At 34.0% G+C, this 15,429-nt stretch overlaps 2 protein-coding genes across 3 annotated transcripts; both read left to right on the forward strand.

The window, feature by feature from the left end:
- The first annotated feature begins 1,503 nt into the window (after positions 1-1,503).
- On the forward strand, positions 1,504-9,782 carry LOC129870497 (uncharacterized). 2 transcript variants are annotated; one of them, XM_055945305.1, is made up of 6 exons: positions 1,504-1,857; positions 4,788-5,069; positions 6,804-7,455; positions 7,535-7,734; positions 7,822-8,066; positions 8,325-9,782. In XM_055945305.1, exons 2-6 carry the CDS (start codon positions 4,801-4,803, stop codon positions 9,116-9,118), a joined length of 2,160 nt encoding a protein of 719 aa, XP_055801280.1. In that variant the 5' UTR covers positions 1,504-1,857; positions 4,788-4,800; the 3' UTR covers positions 9,119-9,782. The 2 variants fall into 2 exon arrangements, with proteins under 2 accessions (XP_055801280.1, XP_055801281.1); XM_055945306.1 differs by having other exon boundaries at positions 1,504-1,719.
- Positions 9,783-12,663: 2,881 nt separating this feature from the next.
- Positions 12,664-14,542, forward strand: LOC129870764 (protein LIGHT-DEPENDENT SHORT HYPOCOTYLS 1-like). The gene is made up of 2 exons (XM_055945626.1): positions 12,664-13,160; positions 13,972-14,542. The coding sequence occupies exons 1-2, from the start codon at positions 12,979-12,981 to the stop codon at positions 14,357-14,359; spliced, it is 570 nt and encodes a 189-aa protein (XP_055801601.1). The 5' UTR covers positions 12,664-12,978; the 3' UTR covers positions 14,360-14,542.
- Positions 14,543-15,429: the final 887 nt, after the last annotated feature.

The raw sequence follows: 15,429 nt of genomic DNA on the forward strand, positions 1-15,429 counted from the left end.
CAAAATTTGAAGGTAATTTTATGATGATTAAATTTTATAAATTTTAATCATTTTTAAAATGAAGACGTTATACATCGCTAGATTTAAGCCTGCAAGGATATTTCGTTTAAATACTTGAACTAAACTCTATTTCTATTGAAAACCTGTGCTCTGAATGAATTGTTCTTACAATTTAAACTTTAAAAAAAATTGTATGCGCGATCAAATGCTTATTAGGTTGTATCTTTTAACAAATAAAAGTGTGCCCCCTGTCTAAGGTATACACATCAAATTATAATCAAGTATTTATATATATATATATATATATATATATATATATATATATATATATATATATGGTGTTGTTGACTTAAGGCAATAACTAGTTAAGATTAGTGATTGTAAATAAGTGAGTTAAATTAAATTTAGAGGAATTAAACGGACTGAAATAATAAAAGAATGATTTAAATAATCATTTTGAGGTTATTATTGAAATAGATTGAATCAAAATGGGCTGAGTAAGTCATATCACAACTAAGAAATTGCACACAATGACCCTAGAAAATGAATACTCTTGAACTTTTAACCCCCGCTTACTTCATAGGCAAACCTTCAACATCAAAAACTGAAACATATTAAACTTGAAGTTTCGATACATGACATCCACTTCCAAGGTCATTCTTGTGAATCACTATAGCACAAACCGCTAAAGCCCTTACTAAAGGTGTGTTTGGCTAGTAAAAATAAATGATTTTCATGCTTATTTTTATAGTGTTTGGCTAGTAATAAAAAAAAATTATTTCCAAAACATGCATAGTATGAAGAAAAAAAAATAGTGTAACACCATACCTGAATCCCCACACTTTAACACGGACCAAAATCCTATTCGATTCCTGACTCCAACCTCGACCTCGACCTGAGAGCCGACTTTAGACCTCGATCTAGTACCCAACTCCCACACTGATTCCGGAGCTAACTCCCTATTCAAGCCAGGATCGAGAGTCGGTTCTCGAGTCAATGGGAGTCGAAACTTGGATCAAGCTTAGGTCCCGAATTTTAGGTCAAAATCGGATAGTGAGGTTGAAAGAAAATTTTGAAAAATGTAATTCTTAGTTTACGTAGAAAAGTCATTTTTTAAAAAAAATTGAGAAAAATAAACTTATTTAATAAACATTTTTTAAATATGTTAATCAAACATGAGATAATTTTAGAACTTTTCTGAACAATATTTCCATACGCACCAAACTCACCTTAAGTTCTATATTTTAACACAATTTTCTTATAATTTGCTTATTAGTTAATAAAATTTTCTTCTTGAGTATAATTATATATGTAAAACATTAAATAAAAAAAAGTTACACATATTTTAATAAAATTTCACATGAGTCAACAAATCAACCCGACTTTTTATTAAGTTAAATTAAACAAATCAAAATTAACTGAATTAATATATAAATAAATCAATCATTAACCCATTCAAATTTAAGTAATTGAACGAATCATATTTTTATGAGTTAAATTTGTCACCTTAAAAGTCAAAAAACCAAAAAATGAATAAAAATAATTTTTTTTAAAAAAAAAGAAAAAAGAATGATCAATAAGCAAAACCTCCTCCACATTTCTACTGCCGCTGCTGCGCCTTCATCCCTATTACTCCTTCCCCACGCAAAAAAAAAAAACATCTTTAATACTCTCATAGTTTGTTTAGTTCTCCACAAGAACAAGAATTTCTCTTCTGGGGTCAGTAAAAATGCTTTCTTTTTTGGTTCTTTACTGAAAATATCATTGTTTTTGTTTTTTTTCTTGTTCTGAACTCTGGCTATGTGAGTTAGTTTTGCTAAAAGGGTCGGCCCCAAGATGTTGAAATAGATGTTCACTGTAAGTAATATGAACCCTTTTGAATACTGATTAAAATGGAATGAGTTTGGTGTTTTCATGTAGCTGATTTTTGGGGTTTGAGGCTTTATTGCTATTTGTTGGTTGATTTTGTTGTTGTGTTTTCTTCTTTATGCTGTAACGAATTGTTTGTAATGTTGCTCTGAGCATTTTTCTGTGTTAATTTCTTGCTCTTTCTGTTCTTTTTTTGTTAAAAAAGATTCAATTTTGGTGCCTGAGTGGAGCTTGAATATGTTTCTTATTGTGGGGATGTGATGTATGTAAATACCCTTGTTTCTGCTGCATGTAAATATTGTTTTTTGTTCTGAACACTGCCCATGTTAGCTAGTTTTGCAAAATAGAGTCGGATCCGAGATGTTGCAGTAGATGTTCAGTGTAAAAGTTAGTGCAAGTAATATGAGCCCTTTTGAATACTGATTAAAATGGGATGGGTTTGGTGATTTATGTAGCTGATTTTAACTAATTTTGGGGGTTTGGGGTATAATTGTGGTTTATTGGTTGATTTGGTTGTTGTTGTGATTTCTTGTTTTGTTCTGTTTTTCGACTGTATGCTAAAACGATTGTTCCTAATGTTGCTCTGAACATTTTCTGTGTCAATTTCTTGCTCTTTCTGTTCATTTTTTGTTAAAAAAATTCAATCTTGGTGCCTGGGTGGAGCTTGAATATGTTTCTTTTTGTGGGTATCTGCTGTATGTACATATTCCTTTTTTAGAACGGTAAAGAAATGGACCTTGGGCTTGGTATCAGAACAGTTCCCATCCCACACACTAGATGTCCAGCACTGGGCCTGAGGTGGATGTTGAAGAGTACCACATCGGATGAAAAGGGGTGGCTTGAGCAACCCTCCCCTCAAGAGCTAGCTTTTGAGGTGTGAGGTGGGCACGTTGTTTTTTGTTCTGAACTCTGCCCATGTTAGCTAGTTTTGTAAAATAGAGTAGGTCCTGAGATGTTGCATTGGATGTTCAGCTTAAAAATTAGTGTAACTCTATTATCTATATTTAAATTTCAAATTATATACCTAAGACAAGAACAAATTCGTTTTATTTTCCTAATTTCACGAGAGGTAGAACACACTTCAAGTATAATGAATCCTTCTAAGTACAAAATAAGATGGTATGGGTACAGAAGGCTTCATGTAGCTGATTTTAACTACTTTTTGAGGTTTGAGGTTTAATTGTAGTACATTGGTTGATTGTTGTGGTTGTTATGATTTTTAATTTGCTCTGTTATCGTCTGTATACTAAAACGAATTGTTCCTAATGTTGCCCTTAACATTTTATGGGTCAGTTCCTTGTTCTTTCTGTTTCTTTTTTTCTTCTTTTTGGAGCCTTGGTGGAGCAAGAATTAAGATTTCTTTTTTCTGTCTTTTGGTTGGAAACTGGAAATATTGTTTTTTGCTCTGAACTATGTCTATATTAGTTAGTTTTGCTAAATAGAGTCTGTTCCGAGATGTTGCAGTAGGTGTTCAACGTAAAAAATAGCGTAAGAATAATGTATCCTTTTAAATACGGAATAAAATGGAATGGGTAGAGAGTCTTCATATAGTTGGCTTTAACTATAGTTCGCTAGTATGCCAAAACCAAATGTTGCCTTGAACACTTTCTGTTTCACTTTCTTGTTTTTTCTGTTCCTTTTTTTATAAAACCTTTTGGTGCCTGAGTGGAGCTTGAAAAAGATTTTTTTTTTGTGGGTTTTTTGCTGTATGTAAATACTCTTGTTTTCTTTTCACCTTTTGTTTTCCTGGTTTTTTCTTTTGGTATTACTAGTCGTATAAATTTTTGGCCAAGGTGGCCGCAGACATGTTTTACCGATTTTGACCTGTTCATCTGATACCCTTTTCCTCTCTAATTTATTTATTTTTAATGGCCTAGTTTCGCTAAAAGATAAATTAGTTGGTATTGGAATGAAATGGTTTGGATAGAGCGGAATGGATTCATATAATGGACCATAGCTAATTTGGGATTGAAGATTAGTTGGTTGATATAGTTTGGATTGGGGATGGGAGGAGGGCCTGAGAATCAGAGGTACAGAAGCACCGAAAGGTCAACACCATCATTTCCAGTGCCTTCAACTTAAATGACAATGATGACCTCCATTTTAGTTGGTTTTAGGAGCCAAAATTTTTTTGCTTTCTAATCGTTTTCTCCGTCTCCCAATTTCAGGGACTGCTCTGCTTATCATTTCTTATTGTTGGTTATGATTTTTTGTCATTTGTCAAGATGTTGAGAGAATTTGAACTGTTGATGTAATGCTAAAACTGCCATCAATCTTCCAGCTCGAGCTACATCTTCATGGAGATATTATAAATTTTAGTGCCTATGAATTTTCCAAATACATGTCTTTCTATTTGACTTACCTCTAATGCTTGCTGTTATCTGGCCTTTATCATATACCGTAGCAACTGATTTTATAAAGTCTATCGCTACTTATCAAAGGTGTAGTAGGCTATAAAGAGATTCATCTTCATATTAAGGCAAGTTTATGCGGATTTGTCGATTGATCAATCTGCTGGAAAATCTTACTTTTAAGCAAAATCAAATCAAGATTTTCCCACCTCTCTTTTCATTCACCTTTATCTGTAGGTCACTTCACATATACTTTGGATGGAGAATGCCCTTTTGCCTTCTGTCTGTTTACTATTATGAATCTAACCACTTATGTCGTATTCACCTTTTAGCGGACTCCAAAATAGTTGGGAATTCGAGGCTTAGATAATTGAAATGTCTTCTTCTCCTTCTCTAACCCCTGGCAGTTATTGAGTTGGGTGCTTTCAAATGAAAATGCATGCAGATCATGTGGTCCAATGGAGGCAGCTAGCCCCTGTTATCTTTTTTTTAATTGACTTCCTTCTTGAAGTTGATTGTCTGTTGCTAGTTTGACCGCCTTAGTAATGTGCCTTACTAATTATTCAGAATATTTTAGAAGATGGAGATAGTTGAGTCCATTCTTGAACTCCCCGTGCAAGATCCGCCCGGTGAAGACTTCTCAGCATCTGATTTGAGTTGGATCAAATTCGGAAATGAAGAACGTCATGATGATGTTGCCCTTATTCATTATGATCGAGTTGATGCTTTTATCATTGGAGAGTGTTGTAATGTGGAATTCCCAACAAGGTTTCACATAGAGAGGGGAAGGAAAAGAAGCAAAGGCAGTTTAAAGGAGTATAAGCATGATGAATATTTGGAGTACAGGCTGTAAGTGCTTCAACCATTTCAGGATAAATCATTTGATCTCTTCTTACTTTTTTTTTTGTGTGAAATGAATAATGGTCATGCTGACCTCTTCTTTCGTTCTATTTGTTTTAACAAGTAAACTACATACTTGTTTGAATTTTTTATTGCCTGATCTTTTGGTGGATTAACTTAGGAATGAATTTTCTGGGCAAATAAGTCTGAATGTAGAGGATTGTTTGTAAATGCTTAACTCTTCGGGGTGGGTGGGGGGACATGGCAAGAATCAAGGAAGTGGAACTTCCTGTTTTCAGACAAAACAAAAAACTAATTTAAAGAGCTAACTATGAGGACTTTGCCTAATTTAAACGATGGAGGATGAAGCAATACTCAGTCTTCCTCAGTAACATTTGAGTTGTATTAGTAGTTTAAGCTTCATAAATTTACTTTATATAACAAAGTTTTATATCTGACATATGTTGGTAAATTCTCACTGTCATGTAATTGTTTTAAGGTCATATCATAATCCTGTATGTCATTCATGTATTTAGTCATTGTTGGGCTTGAAGTTTTAAGTCTGCATCTAGTCAAAGATGACTCAAAATTTATCCATTTTCTGAATCTAGTTGGAATCCAGTGCCGAAAAGTGGTACCAAGAAGTACTCTATCAATAGAGTACAAAATCCAAAAAGTACAAAAAATAGATTACCCTAAGCTACAAAATCCAAAATCTTTAAGGACTGAGTCGTATCTTTTACCATGATCTTCTTACAACAAAAGTACAAATTCGGTAACGTCTGTTTTTAACAAAAGATATACGTTGTTGTTTCCCCTCAAAACATCTTCTATTCCTTTCAAACGAAATAGTTCACAAGATACATATAGGGGTGGGCCTCCAGATCTTCATCTTCTTTTCTACCTTATGATATTGCCAGCTTGTCATAACACCAAAAAGATTATGAAAAAGTGTACCAAATCTGCCATATCTGGCTGCAATGTGAGAAGAATAGATGACTAGTAGATTCCACATAATCCGTGCAAAACAAATCCCTGCTGCAGATGACATGTCCACTTCTTTGTAAGTTTACCTGTGTCAAAGATTGCATTTAAAGTAGCAGTGTTCATCCAAAGCACGCAAACTTTGGAGGAGCTTTTGTTTTCCACAACATTTTCATGCTCAATCTATTCCCAGACCCCAGTCAGCATCTTGTTTCTGGATAAAATTGTAACAGCTCCTTACTGAATTTTCCATCCTTGCTTGGCAACCTGATTGGAGAATCCTTTTTGGTAAAGAGGAGAATTAATTCAAGATTCCTAGGTCGCCACTATTATCCCTTGAATACTTACTATTTCGACCAATATGTTATTCCTTTGCCCATAATTGTTTAGTATTTGACTTTCTAAAGTCAAACTAGATCAAGGTCATCTAGGACTAAATTTTGCAACGGCAAAGAATAAAGCTCATAATATGTACTATCGTAAGAAGGTTTTTAACTTTCTACCACATAAAATATGTAAAATATCCTCTTTAGTGAAAACCTGCTTGACTATTTAGGGAAAAAATCATGGGAATAAGAGAGTAACACCTAGTTGTAGCTGTTTGAGAAGTCATGAGATTTCAATAATCGTAAGGGCTGCTCTTATTACAGAATATTGCGGAATAGATTACCTTTTTGATAACTTTTGGTATAATATGAATGTGAAAGCTGAAATTATTTACGAGTATCTCCTTCATATTTTGTCATGCTGTTATTTCAGGTATTGGTGTTCCTTTGGCCCGGAAAATTATGGAGAAGGTGGTGGTATTTTACCAAGTCGACGATATCGGCTTAACACTCGAAACCGTGCCGCTAGACCCCAGTCCATGAGGGGCTGCACTTGTCATTTTATAGTGAAGCGTTTGTATGCCCGTCCATCTCTTGCACTTCTTATATATAACAACAGGCGTCATGTTAACAAGTCCGGTTTTGTATGCCATGGGCCACTTGATAGAGATGCTATTGGCCCTGGTGCAAAAAAGATTCCTTACATTTGCAATGAGATTCAACAGCAAACTATGTCTATGATCTATCTTGGCATTCCTGAGGAGAATGTTTTGGCAAAGCATATAGAGGGTATTCAACGCTACTGTGGTTCTGATGCCAAAGTGAACAGCCTTGCTGCTCAGTATGTCCACAAACTTGGCATGATTATTAAAAGATCTACTCATGAGTTGGATTTAGATGATCAAGCTAGCATAAGATTGTGGGTCGAGCGCAATAAGAAGTCTGTTTTCTTTTATCAGGATACATCAGAAAATGATCCATTCATCTTGGGTATCCAAACTGAATGGCAGTTACAACAAATGATTCGTTTTGGGCACTGTAGTCTCATAGCAGCTGATTCAACATTTGGTATAAAGAAACTAAAGGTAATAAAGCAATTGTGTCTTTTCCTTTAAACCTTGACGACATATCCATAGTTCTAATTAAATCTGTGTAAAATGGCAGTATCCTTTGTGCACACTTCTTGTGTTTGACTCAAGACAGCACGCCCTTCCTGTTGCTTGGATCATCACCCGCACAATTGCCAAGCCTGATGTGAGTAAATGGATGAAAGCTCTAAATGATCGTGTCCATGCGGTTGATCCAACATGGAAAGTCAACGGTTTTCTAATTGACGATGCTGCAGCAGAAATTGACCCCATAAGGCAAAATTCTTGTAGTCTACCATTTCTCTGTATCTGGTCAGTCATGTGGTTCTATAACTAATTTACATGATCTTAATGTCTTTCCAGGGAGATATTTTCATGTCCAGTTCTATTTTCACTTTGGCGGATCCGTAGATCATGGTTGAGAAATATCATCAAGAAATGTAGTAATATTGAAGATCAAAGAGATATATTTAAGCGTCTAGGAAACATAGTGTACAGCATTTGGGATGGAAGTGATCCTTTTGTTGCTTTAGAAGAACTTTCTCAAGATTTTGTTGATCAAATGGCCTTCTTGCAGTATTTCAAAGCCACATGGGTGCCTAAATTTGGTTAGATCATCTCTTTGTTTGTTATCTACTTTTGTTACCTAGAAAAGTTCTTTGGTCACAAAGAAAGAAGAAGAAGAACATAATCTTACACAAAACATATAAATCAGATAGAAACAATATAACTATACTATATATGCACCCCATTATTTACATTTATATTTAGTTTATTTCACCTTATTATATAAAATCATCTGTTCAGAATATTTTTCTATCTTTTGCCGGTATTACCCTGTAATAATTGCTCTTTTCATAGTACAGAAATGTGGCTTACTACAATGAAGACATTACCTCTTGCGAGCCAGGAAGCATCTGGTGCAATAGAAGCATATCATGTCAAGCTGAAAGTCAGACTATATGATGATTCACATCTTGGAGCACTCCAGAGGGTTGATTGGTTAGTTCACAAATTGACAACTGAGTTACACTCTAGCTACTGGCTTGACCGATATGCAGATGAGAGTGATTCTTTTCAAAATGTGAAGGCAGAGTATATTGCCACCACTTCTTGGCGTAGAGCTCTGCAGATTCCTGATGCTGCTGTGACCTTGGATTGCAAGGATAACTCCTTCGCAAAAGTTTTGAGCCAGAAAGACAGCACTATAGCACGACTAGTTTGGAATCCTGGATCGGAATTTGCCCATTGTGATTGTGAATGGTCAATGCAAGGAAATCTGTGCAAGCATGTTATTAAAGTCAATATGATATGTGGGAATCTTGAATCTTATCGACCTTCTATGTCATTTCAATCATTCAATGAGATTCTAGATAGTCTGTCAAAAAAACCGGTGGATGATTCAATCGCATTGGATTTGTCAACAGCATGGACGCATCAGATGCTTGATCAAATTCGGAAGCTTGTTGAGCTAAACCAGTCTAATGATATTGGCACCATAGTAAATAATATGCCTTTGAGATGGGTTGCTAAAAAGGGCAGAACATCTGTTGGCAGACCATCAGCTCTTGCTCTTCTCCCCTCCAGCATCAACAATAATTCAAGTAGTTCTGCTGCTAAAAAGAAGCAAAAACGGAAGAGATTATCAAGATTATGCTGATTGCTTGTGGAAGACGGACAAATTCCTCAGACGGAACTTTGCATGGGTGCTAACTTTTTTCCCCATGAAGCTACCACCCCTGGCCGTTTCATTTGGCAATGACTATTCTGCGCTTAATTCCTTGATCATATCCCATCAGTTGGTTCCCTGAATACCTAATATCCCCATTCATGATTGTGGGATTGGTTTTGGTGCTGTTTTAACCAACATGATGCCACTAGCACCCAGACAGTCAGATCGATGCCAATCCTCGTGTATCAAGCAATCTGCTGGTTTCAGGAAATGACCAGATAAATTTGCTTATCCAGCAAGAAATCTACCGGTGAATGTAAAGGCCAGGCTTCATTGGTGGAGATGCAACATGATTTTATGGCTACATCAGAAATTTTCCTGCGAGTCAGTCCACTTCTAGCTTGAGATAAAAAAAATTGACCTTTGAACTCGGTACATTTTTAGCTTGTCCTAATTATCTGCACAAATTTGGAAGCAGATATTTTGTAGAGAACGAATGTCCATATGGATAACTATCTTATTGTTGAACACAGTTGTGACTTACAAGTTACAACCATTAGAATAATTTGTTCATGATACACTGTACATATGATTGTATATGGGCTTTGCTCCAGATTCAATTGAGGAAACAGCAGGTCTAATTAGTTGAGCATATTGATTTAGACACAAGTTTCACTATAATGTCTTTGAAACTGACTTTTCATGTTATGTTATATATTCTCTATAACAACATTTTGCTCTAACATCCAAAATATCTTAGCAACAATACCGTTATAGAGAGGTTTGACTGCATTTGTTTCCCTTCTGGATGGTCTGTAAGGGAGAAGTAACTTGTTCTTTCAGTAAAAAAACGAGACTGAAGATATTGTTTTGGTAGCGGTAGAGTTGTATCATTATGTAAATAGATGCTTGTGGTTCAGCCTTCTTTCAGATCCTGTGTATAGTAGGAGCTTAGTGCACTGAACTGCCCTTTTATGTAAGTTATTGCTGTCACTATTGTACCATAATCTGTAACCAAAGCAGTTGCATTAAACAGGTGTGAATTAAGCAGCCAAAAGTTGCAGGACAAGTTCTGTGTTGAGAGTACAGAGGTCAAAGTATTTAGTTTGGACAGTGAATTTCTATACTCAAGGCTGCAGTTACCAACAGCTAACACTTATTCGTTGGAAAATTACAGTGAAAATAGATTAAAAAATATATATTCTTATGTATATAAATATATGTTAAATCCCTTAGTTTATCTCTATATATTTACTTCTCTAGATTTTAACTTTTCTTAGTAAATTTATAGTCATTTACGGATTCACGTGAATTTCGTAGCTTTTTTCCAAATCAAATACATATATGTTAAGAAATCAATTAAAAATTTGATATACATAGAGATAGAATGGGAGAAAATAGTATCTTTTTAAATTTGTATGAATATTTAATTACAAATTTAGTTATTTTTAAAATAATTACTTGAAGATATTATAAAAATTCATAAACTTTAAATTTTAGATTCGTTTTCGAGTCAACCGGACTGGCTAGTAACAATTAATTTAGATGGTTTAATGAAGGTGGGGGCCAAAAGCAGTGATTTCAGTTGAAATTAGCTGCCAATTTTAAAGACAATTTATAATAGTACTTTTTTGTTGTTTTGTGCTATAAATTGTAGTATGCATATCTTAAGAATGAGAAAATTAAACCACAATTTTTGCGAAATTTCCTCAAAATGGTCCCTATAAAATAATGCTACTCAATTAAATAAGTTGTACTAACACTTCACACGTGTGTATAATAGTTGTGCGAGTCATACAGTATAGTTGGTCTAACAACCATACACTCAATAGAAATAGGATTTCTTTTTCGTGTCATATGCGCTTAGACTTTACTTTTTCTAACTTATATGGAAGTCTAGTTGACACATTCTTATCATATAGGATATAGGATGTGAGCATTAATTATATCTACCCCAATATGATGTGCGACGTTTTCATCGATATCTTAATTTTCTTGTATTACAGACCCAAGATACTTGAACTTTCTTCTCTTGACAATGAGTTGTGTATCAATCCCAATTTTCTCATCCTCTCCAGTGATGCTATACTGAACTTGTACTCATGTACTTTGTATTAGTCATGCTCCTCCTGAAGTGGTTAAACTCTTGGGTTTGTCTCCAACTCTCGAATATATTGTTAACTTCATTTGTGTATCGTCAATCAGTACTATATCGTCTGTAAATTACACACACACTATGCTACGTACTTCCTCTTTATATATCGTGTGTATTCATCCATCATCAAGACAAATAAAAATGGAATCAAAACTGATCATTGGTGCAATCTTGTCTCGACTAGGACGTGTTTCGAGTCTCCTCTCATTGTCCTCGCTCGGGTCTTGGCTCCATCGTACATGTCCTTAATCACTCTAAATATGCAGTACACCTCTAGACTCCAAACATCTAAATAAAACCTTCCTCTGGACTTAGTCATATATATGTATTTTCTAGGATGATGAACTCCATACATAAGTCTTTCCCCTCCCTATACTGCTCCAATACTTTCATTGTCGATCGCTCCAACCTGAATCCGAATCGGTTCTAGAAAATAGACATATTCATGATCCTTATTCTCATCTCAACCATACTCTCTCAAACTTTCATAGTGCGGCTTAGTAGTTTGATGCACCTGTAGTTGTTGCAATTTTGAATATCATGACCCTTGTTCTTGTACAACTGAATCAGTATACTTCACCTCCATTCTTTGGACATTCTAGTTATCCTAAAAATGACATTAATCAACCCAATTAATTAGCCACTTCAAATACACTTTGCCTATGCTTCCTTCGAAATTTAACTGGAATTTCATCTAACCAAGTCACTCTTCTCCTTCTCATATTATGGATTACCCCCTTCAAACTCAATACATCACTCAAAATATCGATGACTCTCAAAGTACTCTAAATTATCCAGCACAATATTCTTGCATCCCTCTTCATTTAAGAGTATGAAATTATGTGCGTCGATCTTCGTTTAACGTGTCGCTATACAACAAAATTTTTCTTCTTACCAAACACACCCTACATGTATTAATTGCCATGAAGTTTCCTTGGAGTTGTTGGATTGTAGTTATCCTTATAGTATTGTTGCTTTCAAATTATACACGTGCCCTCATATTGAGTAATACTAGTAGGGGTTACAACTTTTACAAGCAAAACCTAACATTTAGTAGATTACATTTATGCAAGTTGAAATAAATGACAAATTAAGAACATTTCCCTTTTTGAATCACAATATAAACTCTTTCTACAAATGTCACTCTCTTCACTTCTCACTATTTTGTCCCCCCCTTAACAAAAATTTCACAAATGAATAATATCATGTCTCTCTAAATTCCTCATTTTTTTAAAACAAAAAACACTACCAAAAAGTTAGGATACAACGACATTTATTTACTGATATTTTTTGTACGATAGCCACAATCTTTATACGCATATATATTTCAGTGTCATTAATTAGTACACCACTTAGACCTCTATAAATTTGATCTTCATTGGCTTTGTTATCCACAGATCGATTATATATATTCTCCAATATTTTTTCATTTTCATCTCCAACATGCTAAACTAACTAGGTCAACTACATATTTGACCCCCCCCCCCCAACCAAAACAACCCAATCCCCTACCCTCCTCTTACTAACCAATAAATTTTTCAGTCAATAAAAGGGGATTTTTCTTAGTGCTCTCTCTGTGACCCTAAAGTAGCCATTGGCTTTTTTAGGGTATATTTGTTTTCTTGCTCGTTAGCGTTTAACATATTATTATAAGATAGAAATTAAACCATATATCTAGCTCATTCAGTACCATATGGATTTTGCTAATATTGTTGATCCGAGTAACAACGTTAACACTCTCTCAACTCCTCCGTTGAGTCGATATGAGAACCAAAAACGTCGTGATTGGAACACGTTCTGTCAGTATTTAAGAAATCATCATCCCTTAATGTCACTTCTTCATTGCAACAGCATTCATGTTCTGGAATTTCTAAGGTACGTTCTGTTTGAATAATAATACTTAATACAAATTTTTAACCTATAATTCTTTTACAGTACTTAGTTTAATAGTATTATTAACACTTAGATGTGTATATATAGCATTAATTATTTTGTTAGCTTACTGTGTGATCTTGTGATAGGAGCATGTTGTAAAAAAAATTCATCGTTTCAGTTTGTTTATCTTACTTTTGTTTTTAGTCCGTTTCAAAAGGAAAGTCTCTTCCTAATTTAGCAACTCTTTAATTTCAATATCTCATGTCATGTCATATTTATGACAACAAGATTGAAAAATATTATGGTACATTATACAAAGAACATTATGGTACATTATACATATCATTAGTTTAAAACTATAAAATAAAAAAAAAATTACCTTCTTAAACTCTGTGTTAAATCAAACAGAAACAAATTAAACTACAACTTGAAACCGAGGAATATTAGTTTTGTTTTTTAATGTTAGGTTCTATTTTTCACAATTTTGTTAGTCAAAATAAGGATTTTATATATATATGTGCTTAATTAAAATTAGGGTAAAAGTTAAGGATTTTTCTAGATTTTATGTTTCGATGTAAGCCTATAAATAGGCATGTTTACTTTATTGTCTTTTACTCTTTTAAGTTATGGTGCAAAATTATAACTTTTTTTTGGTTATATAATAAACGGTTGTACCTCTTGACATAAGGAATTATTGTAGTGATATAAAGGAGTCTAAAATTTTGCTTTTGAACATATATTTTTTTTGAATAATTTTATATAAATTCCTGATTCCGCCGTTAAATATGAAAATATTTTCTTATTCTAATAGGTACTTGGACCAGTTCGGTAAGACTAAAGTTCATAACCAACTTTGCCCCTTTTTCGGGGTACGAGATCCTCCAGCACCCTGTGCTTGCCCTTTAAGGCAAGCATGGGGAAGTCTGGACGCTCTTATAGGGCGTCTTCGTGCTGCTTACGAAGAACATGGAGGGAATTCGGAAATGAACCCGTTTGGGGCTCGAGCAGTTAAGCTATTTTTACGCGATGTTCGTAATTTTCAATCAAAGTCTAGAGGAATTAGCTATGACAAAAAAAGGAAAAGATCAAGAACAAATCAGAAAAATATAATAGCAATGGAAGAAGTTCATCAGAATATTCATGATGATAATAATGTAGGTGCAAATCTTTGTGGACAGGCTAATATTGCTATTGAGTAATTTTCTTGAGTTTAATTATGTATTGGTACAATGTAAAATAAGAACTCATTTTGCATACATTAATTGACTTATGTATATTAAGTAACTAATTAGACAAACTAATTAAAACGGAGGGAGTATAATATATATCACACTCTCACGCTTGTTAATTTTTTGTTGTTGTTGTTGTTGTTTTTCTTTAGTGATAATTGAGATGGATATTGTTAGGTGTTTGCCCTAACTTTTCTAATATAATTAGATTTTCCTTTTTCTAAAAGGAAAACACAATGTCTCCATATTTGGCTAGTCCTTTTTCTTATAGGAAAATGTTTATGACTCTATAAATAGAAACTTATTCATTTTTAACTTGGTAGCATTCATAATGTAATCCTAAGGGCTTTGAGAGTTTTGTGCAGGGGGGAAACTGTGAGACACAAGTGTTACGTTAGCACCTGTGTGAACCTCTTTTTATTTCGAGTGAATTGTGTGGGGTTATTTCTCTCGATTATTTGTACTTTCATATTTATAGTGAATTGCTCATCTTCTCTTGTGGATGTAGGTTGGTTGATCGAACCACGTTAATTATTTGTGTCTCTTTTGATATATTTCTCGTTTTTGTCTTCTTACTTATGGTCTTTCGAGGTTTGCGTTGCTAGCTTCCGCATGACACCTAATTATTTTCGTTCATAAAAGATATATACTATAAAGATGTTATAAATTATAATGCTATAAACCTTCTTTCATGTCGATCACTTTTTTGTTACGTTTCAATTTATGTGATGGTATTAGACTGGAAATAATGGAGTTCAAAAAATTGAAATTTGTAATTTAAAAAAAAATCATATATATTTGTGCATCTCATTAATAAAGGTAAAATAAGAAGTTTAAACGGATGAAGTAGTTTTTAAATGGATTTGTGTTTTCTCTTTTGTTCTTTATCAAGGGTCAGATTAATAAGGTTTACTATCATTTTTCATGTTGTAAACACATGCCTTGACTGATCTCCCTTGATTTGATTGTAGTCTTTTCATGGAGATTATTAAGAACGAAAATATGTATGGAGTTAAGAACAACGATAAATTCGTGCGCCT

This window comes from Solanum dulcamara, chromosome 10 (genome assembly GCF_947179165.1).
Source record: "Solanum dulcamara chromosome 10, daSolDulc1.2, whole genome shotgun sequence".
Classification (NCBI taxonomy): domain Eukaryota; kingdom Viridiplantae; phylum Streptophyta; class Magnoliopsida; order Solanales; family Solanaceae; genus Solanum; species Solanum dulcamara.